The sequence below is a fragment of the Lipotes vexillifer genome, unplaced genomic scaffold (genome assembly GCF_000442215.2).
Source record: "Lipotes vexillifer unplaced genomic scaffold, Lipotes_vexillifer_v1.1 scaffold690, whole genome shotgun sequence".
NCBI classification, from domain to species: Eukaryota; Metazoa; Chordata; class Mammalia; order Artiodactyla; family Lipotidae; genus Lipotes; species Lipotes vexillifer.
This window is the reverse complement of record NW_006798376.1, coordinates 2,668,517-2,682,766: the sequence shown is the minus strand read 5'-3', so window position 1 is coordinate 2,682,766 and position 14,250 is coordinate 2,668,517. Positions and strand designations below refer to the sequence as shown.

The 14,250-nt window shown below is 41.6% G+C and overlaps 1 protein-coding gene across 1 annotated transcript in view; it reads left to right on the top strand.

Annotated features, from left to right (window-relative positions):
* SGMS1 (sphingomyelin synthase 1) overlaps positions 1–14,250 on the top strand; it is a 109,364-nt gene that overhangs the window by 85,334 nt on the left and 9,780 nt on the right. The window contains exon 3 of the mRNA XM_007470295.1: positions 2,517–2,634. Coding sequence (XP_007470357.1) covers positions 2,517–2,634 — 118 coding nt within the window. The remainder of the gene's footprint in view (positions 1–2,516; positions 2,635–14,250) is intronic.

The window sequence follows — 14,250 nt, the reverse complement described above, 5'->3', positions numbered from 1 at the left end:
ACGCGGGCCTCTCACTGTTGTGGCCTCTCCCGTTGCGGAGCACAGGCTCCGGACGCGCAGGCTCAGTGGCCGTGGCTCACCGGCCCAGCCGCTCCGCGGCATGTGGGACCTTCCCGGACCGAGGCACGAACCCGTGTCCCCTGCGTCGGCAGGCGGACTCTCAACCACTGCGCCACCAGGGAAGCCCAATGTTTGATACTTTTAAAGTATTTTTTGTTAAAGAATTTGTCTTTTCTCATCCATTATCATTTTTTCATATACCTCATTCTCAGGTAATCCTAAGTCTTTTCACTGCTTCTCAAACGTGACTCAAGTTTGAGATATGGAAATAGTTACTGGTGTTTGTGTGTGCGTGTGTGTATCTTATGTGCACCGTCAGGCAAAGGGATTTCAAGATAGTAATCTTTCCCAAAATGGAGTGATAGGAGTCATTTTATTTGTTTCTCTTCATCTAAAGAGATTAACATATCTAAATAGACTTAACAGTTTTCTGTTGTAGATGTTTTTCGTATAGTTCAAGTAAAATGGCAAGTAATTACTGTTTGTTTGAACAGGGTGGTGAGAGAGGGCATTTTCTTTTTGAGAAAAATGATCATCGTATCTTACAATGTAAAATTCACATGGGTATTTCAAGTATTTTGGTAAGACATTTATAGCCTAGTGATATTCTCTAGTATTGTCCCTCGTTATATTGTTTTATTATACTGTGCTTTTCATCAAGTGAAATTAGAGGCACATACCTTTATAAAAGACAGCTTTATGCTGAATAAATTCTTGTCCTTGGAGGTGGCAAGCACAGCTTTAATAAGAGAAAATAAGACATTTTCTGTGGTAAGCAGTTTTTTTTTTTTTTTAAATAATACACAATGTATTTATTTATTTATTTATGGCTGTGTTGGGTCTTCATTTCTGTGCATGGGCTTTCTCTAGTTGTGGCAAGTGGGGGTCACTCTTCATCGCGGTGCGCAGGCCTCTCACTATCGCGGCCTCTGTTGTTGCGGAGCACAGGCTCCAGACGCGCAGGCTCAGTAATTGTGGCTCACGGGCCCAGTTGCTCCATGGCATGTGGGATCTTCCCAGACCAGGGCTCGAACCTGTGTCGTCTGCATTGGCAGGCAGACTCTCAACCACTGCGCCACCAGGGAAGCCCTGGTAAGCAGTTTTGACCCAGTTTCTACAATCTGGGTAAAGAGGCACAGCACCCAGACTCTACCCGTACAACCTAAGGACCTGACATGAACTGTGTAGTTGTGAATGAAATACTAATACAGTTATGTGGGTTATTTTTAAATTAATTTCTAATCACACAAGCGACGTATCACTTCATTCCTCTTGTTAAAAAAATACAAATGATACAGCTTCTCCTCCAGTGGGAATGTCCATCCTGCATAAAAATAGAGGCACATTGTACAATTGTAGAGTGAATGTTCAGTATCCTCAGAGGAAAGCCTGTTCACTGCTTCTAAAAAATTTGTGTTTATTTATGTCAGGTTGCCCTGGGCCAAGGAAAAATTTGAACCCCTCAAGGTTGAAGAGGAGGAGCCCCACAGGACTGTGATCCTGGCCTGTGGTAGAACAAGATAGAACAGGTGGCATTAGAAGGGAAGGAACATTCTTGTTCAAGGATACACTTAAGTTTGTACAGCTTAATCTAGTTAAAGCCCAACCTATGTGGAAATTGCTATTAGGAGAAGTTATCGAACTCAATATACATGTTCACATATACATATCAAATAATTTCATTAGAACCACCAATAAACTTGAAATGGAAAAGATGTGTAATTCTAATTCTTGCTTATTTTGTGATTCATCCACAAAATGTATACATTTGTCGACTGCCATTGTGCATGGATGGCAGGGATTTTCCGTACATTATTTCTAATGTTCTTATTTCTGGTTTACAGATTAGGAAACTGAGACTCAGAGATGTCAATAGTCTATCCCAAGGCCACATAGTTAGCAGAGAGAGGTTGGATGCTATCACTGAGACAGGCTCTTTTCTTGGCATCATGCTACCTTGGAGATCTGCTAAGATAATCAGTTTCTGGGATGTACAAGTACAGTGGTTTAATGTCTTTGGCTCATTAAATGTCAGAAAAGTTTTGAATTCTCATTTTAATGTCATTGTAATTTTCTGAACGTCTTTTTTATGACAGAAAAGATACTCTCTAAATGTTTAACCACAGGTACTGAGTCAGCTCTGACCCATCAGAATAGGCCCTACTTGTACATCAGTTGAATGTCAACTCATGTTTAAGGCCTCAGGAAGCCCAATTAATGCAATATAGAGTGTTTTAAAGTCCTCTGGCCTTAAAGTTAATATTTAAAAAGAAAAAACAGTATCATTTTCAAAATCCTCACCTTAATCTGCTCTTAGCTATAGTTATAAAATTCTGATTTCAATCTCTCAAGTAGTCTTGGGGTTTGTTCGTATTGTTGCGTCATTGAAAACTTGAAGTGAGTGAACCTGCGAAATTTCATGACTGAGTGTCTGCCCTGTTTTTCCCTTTTTCTAGGTCTATTATTAGCAGAAGATTTTTCTGCATAGTTGGCACGCTGTACCTGTATCGGTGTATTACAATGTATGTAACTACACTCCCAGTACCCGGTATGCATTTCAACTGCTCTCCGAAGGTAAACCATTCCTTGCTGTAATTTCCCTTTTTGTTTGTTTCTCATCTTGCCCAGGGGTCCTTTGACTTAGGCCAAAGGTAAAAATTTCTTTAGAATAGAATCAAGTCCCTTTGCCTTCATCTGGGAACGTTACTAAGCAATACAGCTAGGGGGCCCCGCCCTTCTTAAAATTCCCAAACCCCGCCAGTGCTTCGCAGCTGGGGAAATATGTGGTCTAGTTAGTGTGATGGAAGCAGTTAAGCTTTGTGTGTGGGCATAGCTCTTTGGTTTCCTGCCATACTTTTAAAATATCATTCGCTCCCTTGATACAGATCCAGAAGCTTTTATATGCTTTTTCCCTCTCTTAGATGGAAGGTTCTGTTTCAAATGATATTTTTTCCTTCTTTCTATTAATCCCTACAGTGGGAATCCGTAACAGCAGAGCTAGAGACACTATTCCTGTCCCTTTGCACCCTCCACCCACCCAAACAAGATCTCTCCCCCCTGGCAGGACATTTTGCTGTATTGATCTCCTCTAGTAGCATAGAAGCTTTCCTTTAAAATAAACTTTATTCCTCTTCTATTGTCTCTACCTTTCCATCAGATTCACGTAATACTCCTTTACCCCAACTTTTGCCTTGGAATAATTTCAGTTTGGGAGATCATCGGAATTTTATGAAATAATTAACAGGAGATTTAGTTTTAAAAATGTTTAACTACATTAAAGCCTTTTAATGTAATAAGAAGTAGAGGAAGCTCATTTCCTCGATCTGGGTGGGAGAAAAAATGGAATGCTGTGTGTTTGGAATCATTTCTTCACATCGCACTTGTGCTAGTGAAACATCCTTTCAGTTTCATCCATTTGTACTTTTGTTACTTCCAGAAGAGACATTCTCTCTGATAGAACCTTGGAAGAGGGCTGAAGAATCCAGTCCCTTGGAAGAGGGGTATTTTTTTTTTTTTTTTTTTTTTTTATTAAATTGCCCTCTCTATTTAATTTTGGCTGTGTTGGGTCTTCGTTTCTGTGTGCAGGCTTTCTCTATCTGCGGTGAGCAGCGGACTCTCAGCCACTGCGCCACCAGGGAAGCCCCGGAAGAGGGATTTTTAAAGTGGTGTCTTTATCATTTGAAATTCTGGATCTCTTTAGGTTGCTTGCTTACTGTGGGCCCCTTTCTTCCTAGACTTACATACGTGCTCAGAGAGGTAGCTAGTTTGTTACTGCCCTCTTTCCGTTTTTGCTACAGTCTATTTCCGTAACTGGAGAAGCCGTCATAAGGAATGAATGATCCCAGGGTTCTACTCATCTCCATCAGCAATCCTGCCTCTCTGCATCTCCTTGCTCTTTCTTCAGCCCTTCCAAAGAAAGCCAGCCTCACATCTTCTTTATCCTCTGTGAAAGCTCTCAGGCACTTGCCTACAGCTCCTGACTTAGACGAAATACCTTGTTGTCACTGAGGACCCAGTGATGTAGACTCCTGCTGGGAGGCTGGCTTGGTAAGCAAGTGTGTTCTCAGTAGTAGTTCGGTTCTTTAAAAAGTCTGTGCCTGGGAAGTTTCTCCACCAAGGAACATGTCATACCAGTTTAGGTAGATGTGGGATCTGGTCCAGCCCATGTTGAAGATGGACCCAGCATCAAGGGGTCGTGCTGTGTGTGTGGCCTTTCTTCCTGATCTGTTTCCCGCCTTGTTTCTTCTTAGGACCTCTGCAGCTCCACCCAGTTGCCGGCAACCCCACGCTTGGTTAGTATTAGCACTTACAGAGTCAGCTTGAGTCATCAGCACATCCAATCAAGATCCCATAGCTAAATATAGCTTGTGGGTTTTCTTGGTAAAGACAGAGAGGTAATGGCAGGAACAGTATGCAAAACCAGACCCAAGTGTGTCACTCATTTATCATGCTGCCAGAAACCCCGACTAGGGCCATCTTTCTGTGACAGTCTTCTGGAAATTAGAATCTTTAAAGTAAAGTATACAGGAGGGGGTGAAACGTTAGCAAAAATTATTAGTAAAAACTCACTAAATCTAATTCTTTCGTAGAACAGAGTTCTTGGAAGAATGGGTTCAAAAAAACAGTTTTTGGTTCTGAAATTTTTCAGCTGTATCCCAGAGAGAAACCAGTATAAGGAACCACCATATGCCAGCACCCAGATTCAGTAGTTATCAAGATTTACTACATTTGTGTCATCTTATCTTCTGTTTTTCTTTTGAAGTATTTTAAAGCAAAGCCCAGACAATGTTATTTCATTGCTGCATACTTAATATGCATCTAAAAATTTTGGACATTTTCTCTCGTAACTTTAACGCTGTTGGTACGTGCAGCACAATTAACAGTAATTCTTTGGTATTGGCAATTACCAACTCGTGGAATATCTTGATTGTCTTAAAAAACGCCTTTTAAAAAAAGCAGTTGGTTTGTATAAATTAGGATCCACAGTCTTTATATTACATTTAGTTGTTCTGTCTGTTAAGTGCAGGGGAGCTCGAAGTCTGAACCGTTGGACCGCCAGGGAAGTCCCCCCACCCCCTTTTTTTAAACCCCATCAGTAACTTACAGAGATCAGAGCAGTTGTCCTGTACCTGTTTGCTTCTTTCTCGTGTCAATTAACTTCTTCCTCTCTCCTCCATATTTCCTCTAAATAGAAAGTTGGCTCTGGAGACTTGATTCAGTTCTAATTTCTTTGGCAAGAACACTTCACAAGTAAAGCAGAATGATTTCTGAAGCTAGACAGAAGACTTGGAAAAGGTCTTGAAGGCTCAGTGCTGCCTCTTGGAGATCAAGCTTAAGAAACTGAGAGGTCAGACAAGGGTCAGAACACTGCACTGGGGAACAGTGTCAGAAGGGAGCGAGAGACAGTGCTCGAGAGAGATCCCAGAGACCACCTCTGCCTACCTTAGAGCCCTACCCAGGGCTTGGTTAGTCAAAACGGAAAGGAACCTCACTGAAAGTCATCCAGTCCAGTGTCTCAATATCCTCGCCACCAAATCTTGATCAAACTCTCTCTGAACCATTGCACAGAGAGGGGACTTATTACCCTGTAAAAATACAAACCTACCCAGTAGTAGAAAGAACACTGAGGTCAGAGTGAGGATGATGTCGTCCAGCACTTGCTAGCTGTGCAGCAGTTGCATTTAACTTCTCAGAGCCTCAGTCCCTTTGTTGGCAAGACAGGGCTTATGGCACTCTTCATACCATCTTAAGGAGTTGCGAGAGTGAAAGAAGGCAGTAAATACACAGGGCTCTGTAGATGTAAAATGCTGTACAGAAATTAGAAAGCTTGGTATGGCCATCACGCCTTAACCCCTAGACTCTTATTCATCCAGAGAAAATGTATTTAACGTGCACTAAGCACCTGCTGTGTCTGAGGTACTGGAGTGCAAGGGGATGAGCAAAGTAGACAGAAGTCCCTGCCTTTGTGGAAAGTGCTTTAAGACCACCTCATTCCAAACTTTCATCTTATATAATGTGGAAAATGCTGTGATATAAGGACCTTAAGCTAAGCTGCTGGCCGTAGGGATAAGAGAAGTGGAGACAGATTTGAGCAATATTTAAGTGGCTGAATCAGTACAGCTTAGCAATACGTTTGATACAGGGAACGAGGAGAGAAAGGAAGGATTTCAAAGGCAACTGGCTTTTACCACTGGCATAATTATAAGGTAAGGAGGAAAACGGAGTTAATGACTTCAGATTAAACAAATAGAGTCTGAGGTACTTGTGAGATATCTAAGTGGTGGTGTCCAGGCCAACTAGCAGTCTATGTCTGAAATTGAGGGAAAAATCCGCGCTAGAAATTAAATATTTGTGATTCATCGTATTCTCGGTGGTGTTAAAGCTGTTGGTATGGATGAAAAGGCCAGAGACAGGACATTAACGTACGATGCTTCCAGAATTGGTTATCCCCTGACTTGAGACACCATCTAAGGCCTGTTGGTTTGTGGATATTCTTATGGCTGTCAGTCATCATTAAACTCCAAGGGAAGAGAGTTGAGCTTTAGAATACGACTTTGTTTAACATGGGCACGTGCCCACATGCAAAGCCCCATAATTAGTATACTTAATTCTTCCCTTAACACCTGTATTCAAAACACATGGCTTCTAAGAAAAATGTTCCAACAGGTATGCAGTAGTAATTAAGAAAATTGTTCCTAGTGTTCATTCACTTGATGGCAGTGTACTCTACTTCACAAAATGTCATGGCTTAGAGAAGTAATCGTCATGTGAAATGATGAGGTGAGAAGGGAAGGGGGCCTGTCATCAGTTGCTCCTGCAACAGAGATGAGCTGCTGGGGCGTGAGAAGGGAAGGAAGCATTCAGTTCCTGGAACAGGAGCTTCTGGGAAGCATTAGTCCTGTATCCCAGTGGGGTGCGTGGAGGGCTTACGAGGCTGCCAAGTTAGTGCAACCTTGATTACCCCTTGTTAATCTCAACACAGCTTTTCTCCAAGGAGCACGTGTCCCAACCAGAAAACACCTTCTTGTCATCTTGTTCTAACTTTTTAGGATTCAGTTTTTAAAAATAAAAAAGGCAGAAACATTTGAGAATTCTTCTGTGTCCTAAGCTTTATGTAAGAAATTTTCGTTGCTGTTGTTTTAGCAAACTCCACAAGAAAAAAAAGAAAGAAAAAAAACCTGCCCCAGATAACACAGATACACTAATGTTATTGGAAGAGAAGGAATAACTTATGCTGTTTTCAACTCTCATTTTAATAATCACTTGAGTTAATCTAATGCCTAAGCATTAAAGTGAGATTCATGTTGGTTCTGGTTTTTGGTCTCCATGGTGACCTTAGATTTGAAAACCTTCAAAACGAGAGAGTTACGTTACACCCTGGGTACTTACTTAGCTGGCTAACGCATTAATCTGACATGGTGTTTTCAGTGGAATGATTCTCTTGAACTTCAAAAACGTGTCTTTTTATTTTTCCATCCAGCATACTTGAACATAGCCCACTGTCGGACAAGGCTGAGATCAATTGGACATCTGAGATTAATTGTTCAGTGGAACAATAAAATACAAATATAATAACAGAAGGACTTCCGTGTTCTTTCCTGCCACTGTCAGTTTTTTTGCATTGCACGCATTAGAAAGACCAAAGCACCTCCTTCAATTCGATGCTAAGCTGTGATGTAGTAATCCTCAGTCTCAAGGGTCTCTTTACTGGCATGTGTTCAGTCTTACAAGGCACAAGACTCACTGCTTTTTAGGATTTTATAACCTTTTTAAGTTCTTTCCTACTTTCTTAGGTAACAGCTTGAGTGTTCAAAAGCTGCCCTCCTCGCTGACAAATGTTGATGTTCTGATTAGCTCCTGCTAACCTTATCAGCATTTCAGAATATGGCTTGTGTTCTGTTACCAAAATAGCTTCATGTCATCCTGTTGAATCACGTGGAATTTAAATTGTCAGTGCTTGATTTTACCTAATTTTCTGCTTGCCTCCCAGTTTCTTATCGTCAGTATAATTTTCCATTTTGTTCATTCTCATTTTTAAAAAAATTTCGTGCTTTATAATTTCCGGTAACCTTCCCCATCCCAAGTCTCTTCTTCACTTTCCCCTTTTTCTCTCCGCTGTTCTCTTCCCTTTTCAGGAATGAGAAACAAAGAAAAAGAAAAATGTACTAAGTCACTTCTTTCTGTCTTAAAAAAAGGTTATTTTTTCTCCATTTTAAAGAACCTCTACATTCATTATAGATACATTGTAAAAATGTAAAAAGGAAAATTTTTACACTCATGGTTCCATCTACTGTTCATTTTTCAGTATATTTATTAGTTCTTTATGTGTATTTTTCTTACATAGTTCTGATCATGCATTTTGTGCAGTTTTTCCTGTGTCTTTATAGTTAACATTTGTTATATGCATTTTTGCATGATCTTATAAACTTTCTAAATGGTTTTCTTATTTATGGGAAGTCTCCAGGGAGACAGGGATTGTGAGGCAGGGAGATTATAGATGTGACTTCTTTTCATAAACAAGAAGATTGCTTACTTCTGAACAATCATTTCTAGAGGACCTGTCTTGCGTGGGGTAAATTTTGAGGATACACAAATATGTAAGGCAAATGGGCATCCAGAAGCTGTGACAGACATGTAACACATAAGATTATTCTCTGACTACAGTCTTCACTGTAATAGGCGTGTGGTGCTCAGTTGCCATGGAAGCAGAGAAGATGGCAAACTTTGCTGGGAGTGTTGGCTGCACTGAGGAGGTGCCGTCCGAGCCAAGTCTGAAAAGGATGAGTAGGTGTTTGCCAAGTGGAGTTAAAGGGAGAGAACAGAAAGGGTGTGAAAGGAAGTCTGAGGGTGCAGGTAAAGTCAGATACTCCTGGCCATGTGATCCTGTGGACTGAGTGGCAGAGAGAAAGCCAGAGAGGCAAGTTGTGGGCAGATTTTAAGGGATCTGGCCACCCTTCTAAGGAGTTTGGCCACAGGAAGCCAGGAAAGGTTGGAGCAGTGAATAGGATGTGATCACATCTGTCTCTTAGAAAGCCGTCTCTCCAGTGATACAGAAAGTAAGCTGTTTGGGAGAGAGGAGGGGAGGTAGACTTGGAGCGGTGCTAAATTATGTCTACCTGTTTCGTGCCAGGTATGATTCTCAATGTTTTTTCATTGAAGTCTCACAGTCATGAGTGGGAGGAACTTGCAGTTGGTCCAGAGATGCTTGACTTGCCTGTTGTCTTGCAGGTACTAAGTGGCAGAGGCAAGAAGTTCGGCCGCATCTCTGTTCTTGGTACTTCCCACAGGGGAGGCAGATGAGGTTGCTTTTGTGTGGTGTTTCGAATTTAGAGATGAAGAACGCCTAGATCAGGGCAGACATTGGGAAGGTGACAGAGGATTCCTACATGGCAGCGGCCATCTAGTGTGAAGAGGTCACCAGGGTGAAAAAGCATTCACTGAAGAAATCCAAAGAGCCTCGGAGATGACGCTACACGAAGCGTGATCCACTGTGTCAGAGTACAGGCAGATGGACAGCAGGACTTTTGTCCTGAGGAAGGTTCCAGAGCTTCCCAGACACTGCAGGCCGGTGGGTTCCATTCAGAAGCCATACTGTCCTGCTTGAGAGGCTCCCACTGGCCACGTGTGAGACAGTTGGAGCATCACAAGGAAGTATGGCAGTAATTAATTATAATACATTAATAAGAAACATTTTAAAAATTAGTGCTGGTGGAGAAAAAATTAACTGCTGGATATAAAAGAAATATTAGAAATAGAAAATCACCATTTTGCAACCACTGTAGTAATAATTCAAGCAAGAATCATCAACAGATGCTAAAGCCACTGGGTGAAAGGTGGGGCACCATAATATTTATATAGTTTCAAAAAGTCACAAACTGCTTGTTAATAATAAAGGGGCAAAGGTGTGTATTCGGAGGAGAAATCTGCCAGACACTCTGGCAGCCAAGTGATCAAACCAGCAGCAGGACAAATGATATCGGATGCTTTTTGATCTGATGCACTGGGTAGGACACATCATTTCTGTATATTCCTGCCAATAACATTTAACCTGAGTTTAAACATAAGGAAACAATCAGATAAAGCCAAATGGAGGGACAAGCTCTTGATATTAAAAAACTAGAGTGGACTCTTTAAAATAAAATGTCAGTGTCATTTAAAAAAAAAAAAAAAGGACTGAGAAACTAGTAGACTAAGAAAAATTAAAGAGTATGACAAGTACCCTCAATATGTCTCCTCTGATTGAATCCTAGATTCGGGGGGAAAGCTATACAGGACATTGTTGAGACTGTGGGGGAGTCTGAATGAGGATGTCTATTAACCATGATAGTATTCTATCATTGTTAAATTTTGTGAGTGTGATTACAGAAGAAAATGTCCTTGTTTGTACACTTAAGGGTAAAGTGTCATAATGTATTCAACTTAATTCTCAAATGGCCCAGGAAAAAATAAGTGGGAAAAGAAGGAGAAGCAAATGTGGCAAAATATTGATAATTGATGAGTCTAAGGATGTTCATTATTCTCTTTAGATTTACACATTTTCAAAGCAAAAATTTGAGGGAATTGTTTTTCAATTTTCACTTCATGACCAGGTAGGCTACAGAATCTCTCAGATATAATTTTTGTTAAAGGGAAATCCTGCCTGACTGAAATACTGGATTTCTTTAATGTGACAAATAAGTCTCCGGGTAAATGGAAATCCATAGCTGACCTTTATTTAAGATTTTATGAAGCCTTTGATAAGTCTCCTTACTAAAGGCCATGAAAACATTTTTACGTTTTTACCGGGGGAAAGGGAGGCTGGTAGGGGATGAGTGCTTTATTGCTGATGATTATTTAGAGACCCCTCCCCATGAAAAAAAAATGCCTGCCTGGTATAGGAACTCTTGGATACATTGGATAATGGGGCAGTATGGAGAGCCAAATCCCTCAGAGCTCAGTGGAGGGAAAAATGTTTTTAAGGTTGCGTATCTGAGTTCTAAGAGGATGTGTATAGGGAAATCTCCCTACTTCAGATCATTTGAGATGGATATAATATTTGCGGATGAAACTAAATCTTCCCAGGAATGAAATGATAACCACCTGAGGAAGAATTCATAAAAGTGATCACAGGTGAACATCCATGAGGGCTGTGTATTTAAGGAGAATTTCACTTCTTGGCTGCTAAGCGTTGAGTTCTCACTTAAGGAACTCCTCACCCAAACCATGGGCCTAACTTGATCATTGTAATGTGGTCTGATATTTGTATAGCACTTTATAATTTTTGAGCAATCACTTTTATAAACACTACCTCCCTTTGGCAGTGAGGGTTGAGGATGAGGTGGTGGTGTTCTCGCCATTTTACAGATGAGAGAACTGAAGCTAGAATGGGTAAAATGGTTTGTCCAGAGCCACCTGGATGGTTAACCCAAAACTGGGGCTTGCGGCTGGATTTATCCTCATTGTTGTTCTTATGACATAAGCTTAGAGGTCTTTGGAGCATCCCTCCTACACAGCACAACATAAAGCAAGGAAAGTTAAGATCAAACTGAGAATACCTTGTTCAAGAAGGTGGAAAATGTGTAATTTGTTTGTGAAAGATTCCCATGGAAATAACTTTTTGAGAGATGGGGAAATTTGATTTAATGGAAAAAACACTTATGAAAAATAGATCTTTAGTGAATAACGAATAAAAATTTTAAACCGTTCAACTATATTTAAATGATTTATGTAAAATGGATTCAATTTCATTAGCATGACAAAAACAACAAAAAAAGTGAACCTGGAGACATTGTCCAGCCTTTGTTATTTGGAGAAGTGTTTGCACCAATAGCTGCTCTTTCCAGGGACCCAAAAGGCAAGGTCCTTTAGTGAGAGGTAAGACATTTGGATCTGATCCCAACTGAGTCACTGTGAAATAGAAAAATAGCGCCTCTATTTGCTTATCTGTAAAATGGATATAATTACGTATACACTAACCACCTGATAGGCTTGTGAGGCTACAATGAGATAATCGATAGGAAAACTCTGTTAAAAAGTTGGAATCTCTGTACAAACAAAATGTAATATTTTATTATGTGCAAACGACCCTACATTCCTTTTTGTTGTCTTTTTTACTCCTCAATCGACAGTCACAAAAAGGTATGAGAAATTATAAGGGACAGTTTTTTTTTCTTAATTGGCGTATAATTGCTTTACAGTGTTCGGTTGGTTTCTGCTGTACAACGAAGTGAATCAGCTATATGTATACATGTATCCCCTCCCTCTTGGACCTCCCTCCCCACCTCCAATCCCACCCATCTAGGTCATCACAGAGCACTGAACTGAGCTCCCAGTGCTATACAGCAGGTTCCCACTAGCTAGCTATTTTACACATGGTAGTGTATTTATGTCAAACCTGATCTCCCAATTCCTCCCACCCTCCCCTTGCCCCACTGTGTCCACACGTCCATCTTCTGCATCTGAGTCTCTATTCCTGCCCTGGAAATAGGTTCATCTGTACTATTTTTCTAGATTCCACACATATGCATTAATATATGATATTTGTTTTTCTCTTTCTGACTTACTTCACTTTGTATGACAGACTCTGGGTCCACCCATATCTCTACAAATGACCCAATTTCGTTCCTTTTTATGGCCGAGTAATATTCCATTGTAGGTATGTACCACATCTTCATGGTATATATGTATCACAGAAGGTCTGAAAAATTATAAGGGGCAGTTTTGAACCTCTCACTGCTGCTGTGAAATCTGAAACATTTGTCAAACTTAGCAACACACCATCGTCCCCTCAGTCTTCAAGGTCATGCTCAAGGGCGTTTCATGGCTCAAATTAGTTCTTAAGTGTCCATCACTGGTTAGGAGGGCCATGTGCCTGTTGAAGTTCAGGAAGTGGCATAGTTTTGCTGCTTCTGTTTGGGAGTTGAAGTTGAGGCGGGGACTGCAGCACGTAGCGTGTGTTTCCCAGTTGCAGGCCGTGCGGGACATGGATTGATGGGGATTCTACTGATCCCGCTGTTCCCTGATGCTTGATTCCCTTAGCAGATCTGACCTGTGGTCTGGGTGTTGAAGAGCAGCTTTCTTTACATGCCATGGATGGTAGTGAATTTTCTGTTTTGCAGGAAGACTTTTCTTCTGGAACAAGACAAGAAGTTATTTGCCCTGGTGGTAGTAGGTAGATTCATTGAATGCATGAATGAGGACAGGTCCACTGAGAGACACCTGACTGTTCCTGGTGGTTGGTATGGGGCATGATGGCATGACATTACCTTTGTAAGGAACCTAGGCTGCTCAGAGCAAGGTTGCTTCATGTGTATCCGGTTCTTGGTTTATGCAGGCTTGGGGAGGCGCTGGCAGTGTACAGGTAGCATGCAGTTTGCAGATAATACATACGTGGAGTCAGAGGACTTGGGACCCATTGCAGCTCCCAAACTGAACAGCCGGGGGACCCCGGACAGAGTTAAGACCTGCCTCGCTGATTTTTCAGGGCTGCTGTAAGATGAAGCATTGGTAAGACGCAAGGATTATATTAAATAGCATTTCTGCTCTTTAGCACTCACTTTCAGCCCTTCCTCCAAGTTATACCAAAGCCATTGATTCTTGCAGCATTATTTGATGAGTTTGGGTTCCAGGTTCTCCCTCTCCTGCCAGAAGGGGATGAAGCACAGTGAATGTCCCCACTTTTCAGATGCACTTAAGAGAAAAGGCAAGTGCATGAGGCCGTCTGCAAACTGAATGGTGGTGAACAGCCTATCATCAGAGCACTGTGTATTCAGCATTGAAAACATACTGGGGGCGGGGGGCTTCCCTGGTGGCGCAGTGGTTGAGAGTCAGCCTGCCGATGTAGGGGATGCGGGTTCGTGCCCCGGTCCGGGAAGATCCCACATGCCGCGGAGCGGCTGGGCCTGTGAGCCGTGGCCGCTGAGCCTGCGCGTCGGGAGCCTGTGCTCCGTAACGGGAGAGGCCACAACAGTGAGAGGCCCACGTACCGCAAAAAAAAAAAACAAAAAAACATACTGGGGGAACCTGTTTTTTAGTAACCAAAGGCTCACTGGTTTGAACCCTCTGGAGTGGGCTGTGCCTCTTTCAGAAGCCTCTCCATCTGCCTTCTGCTCTCCATTTCTTTCTATGTCTCATATTGCTTAAGTGATTTGGCCGGTTAATTTCTTGGCCGTTCATTAGAACTTGAAGAAAATTGCTCTGTTTTTACTGAAA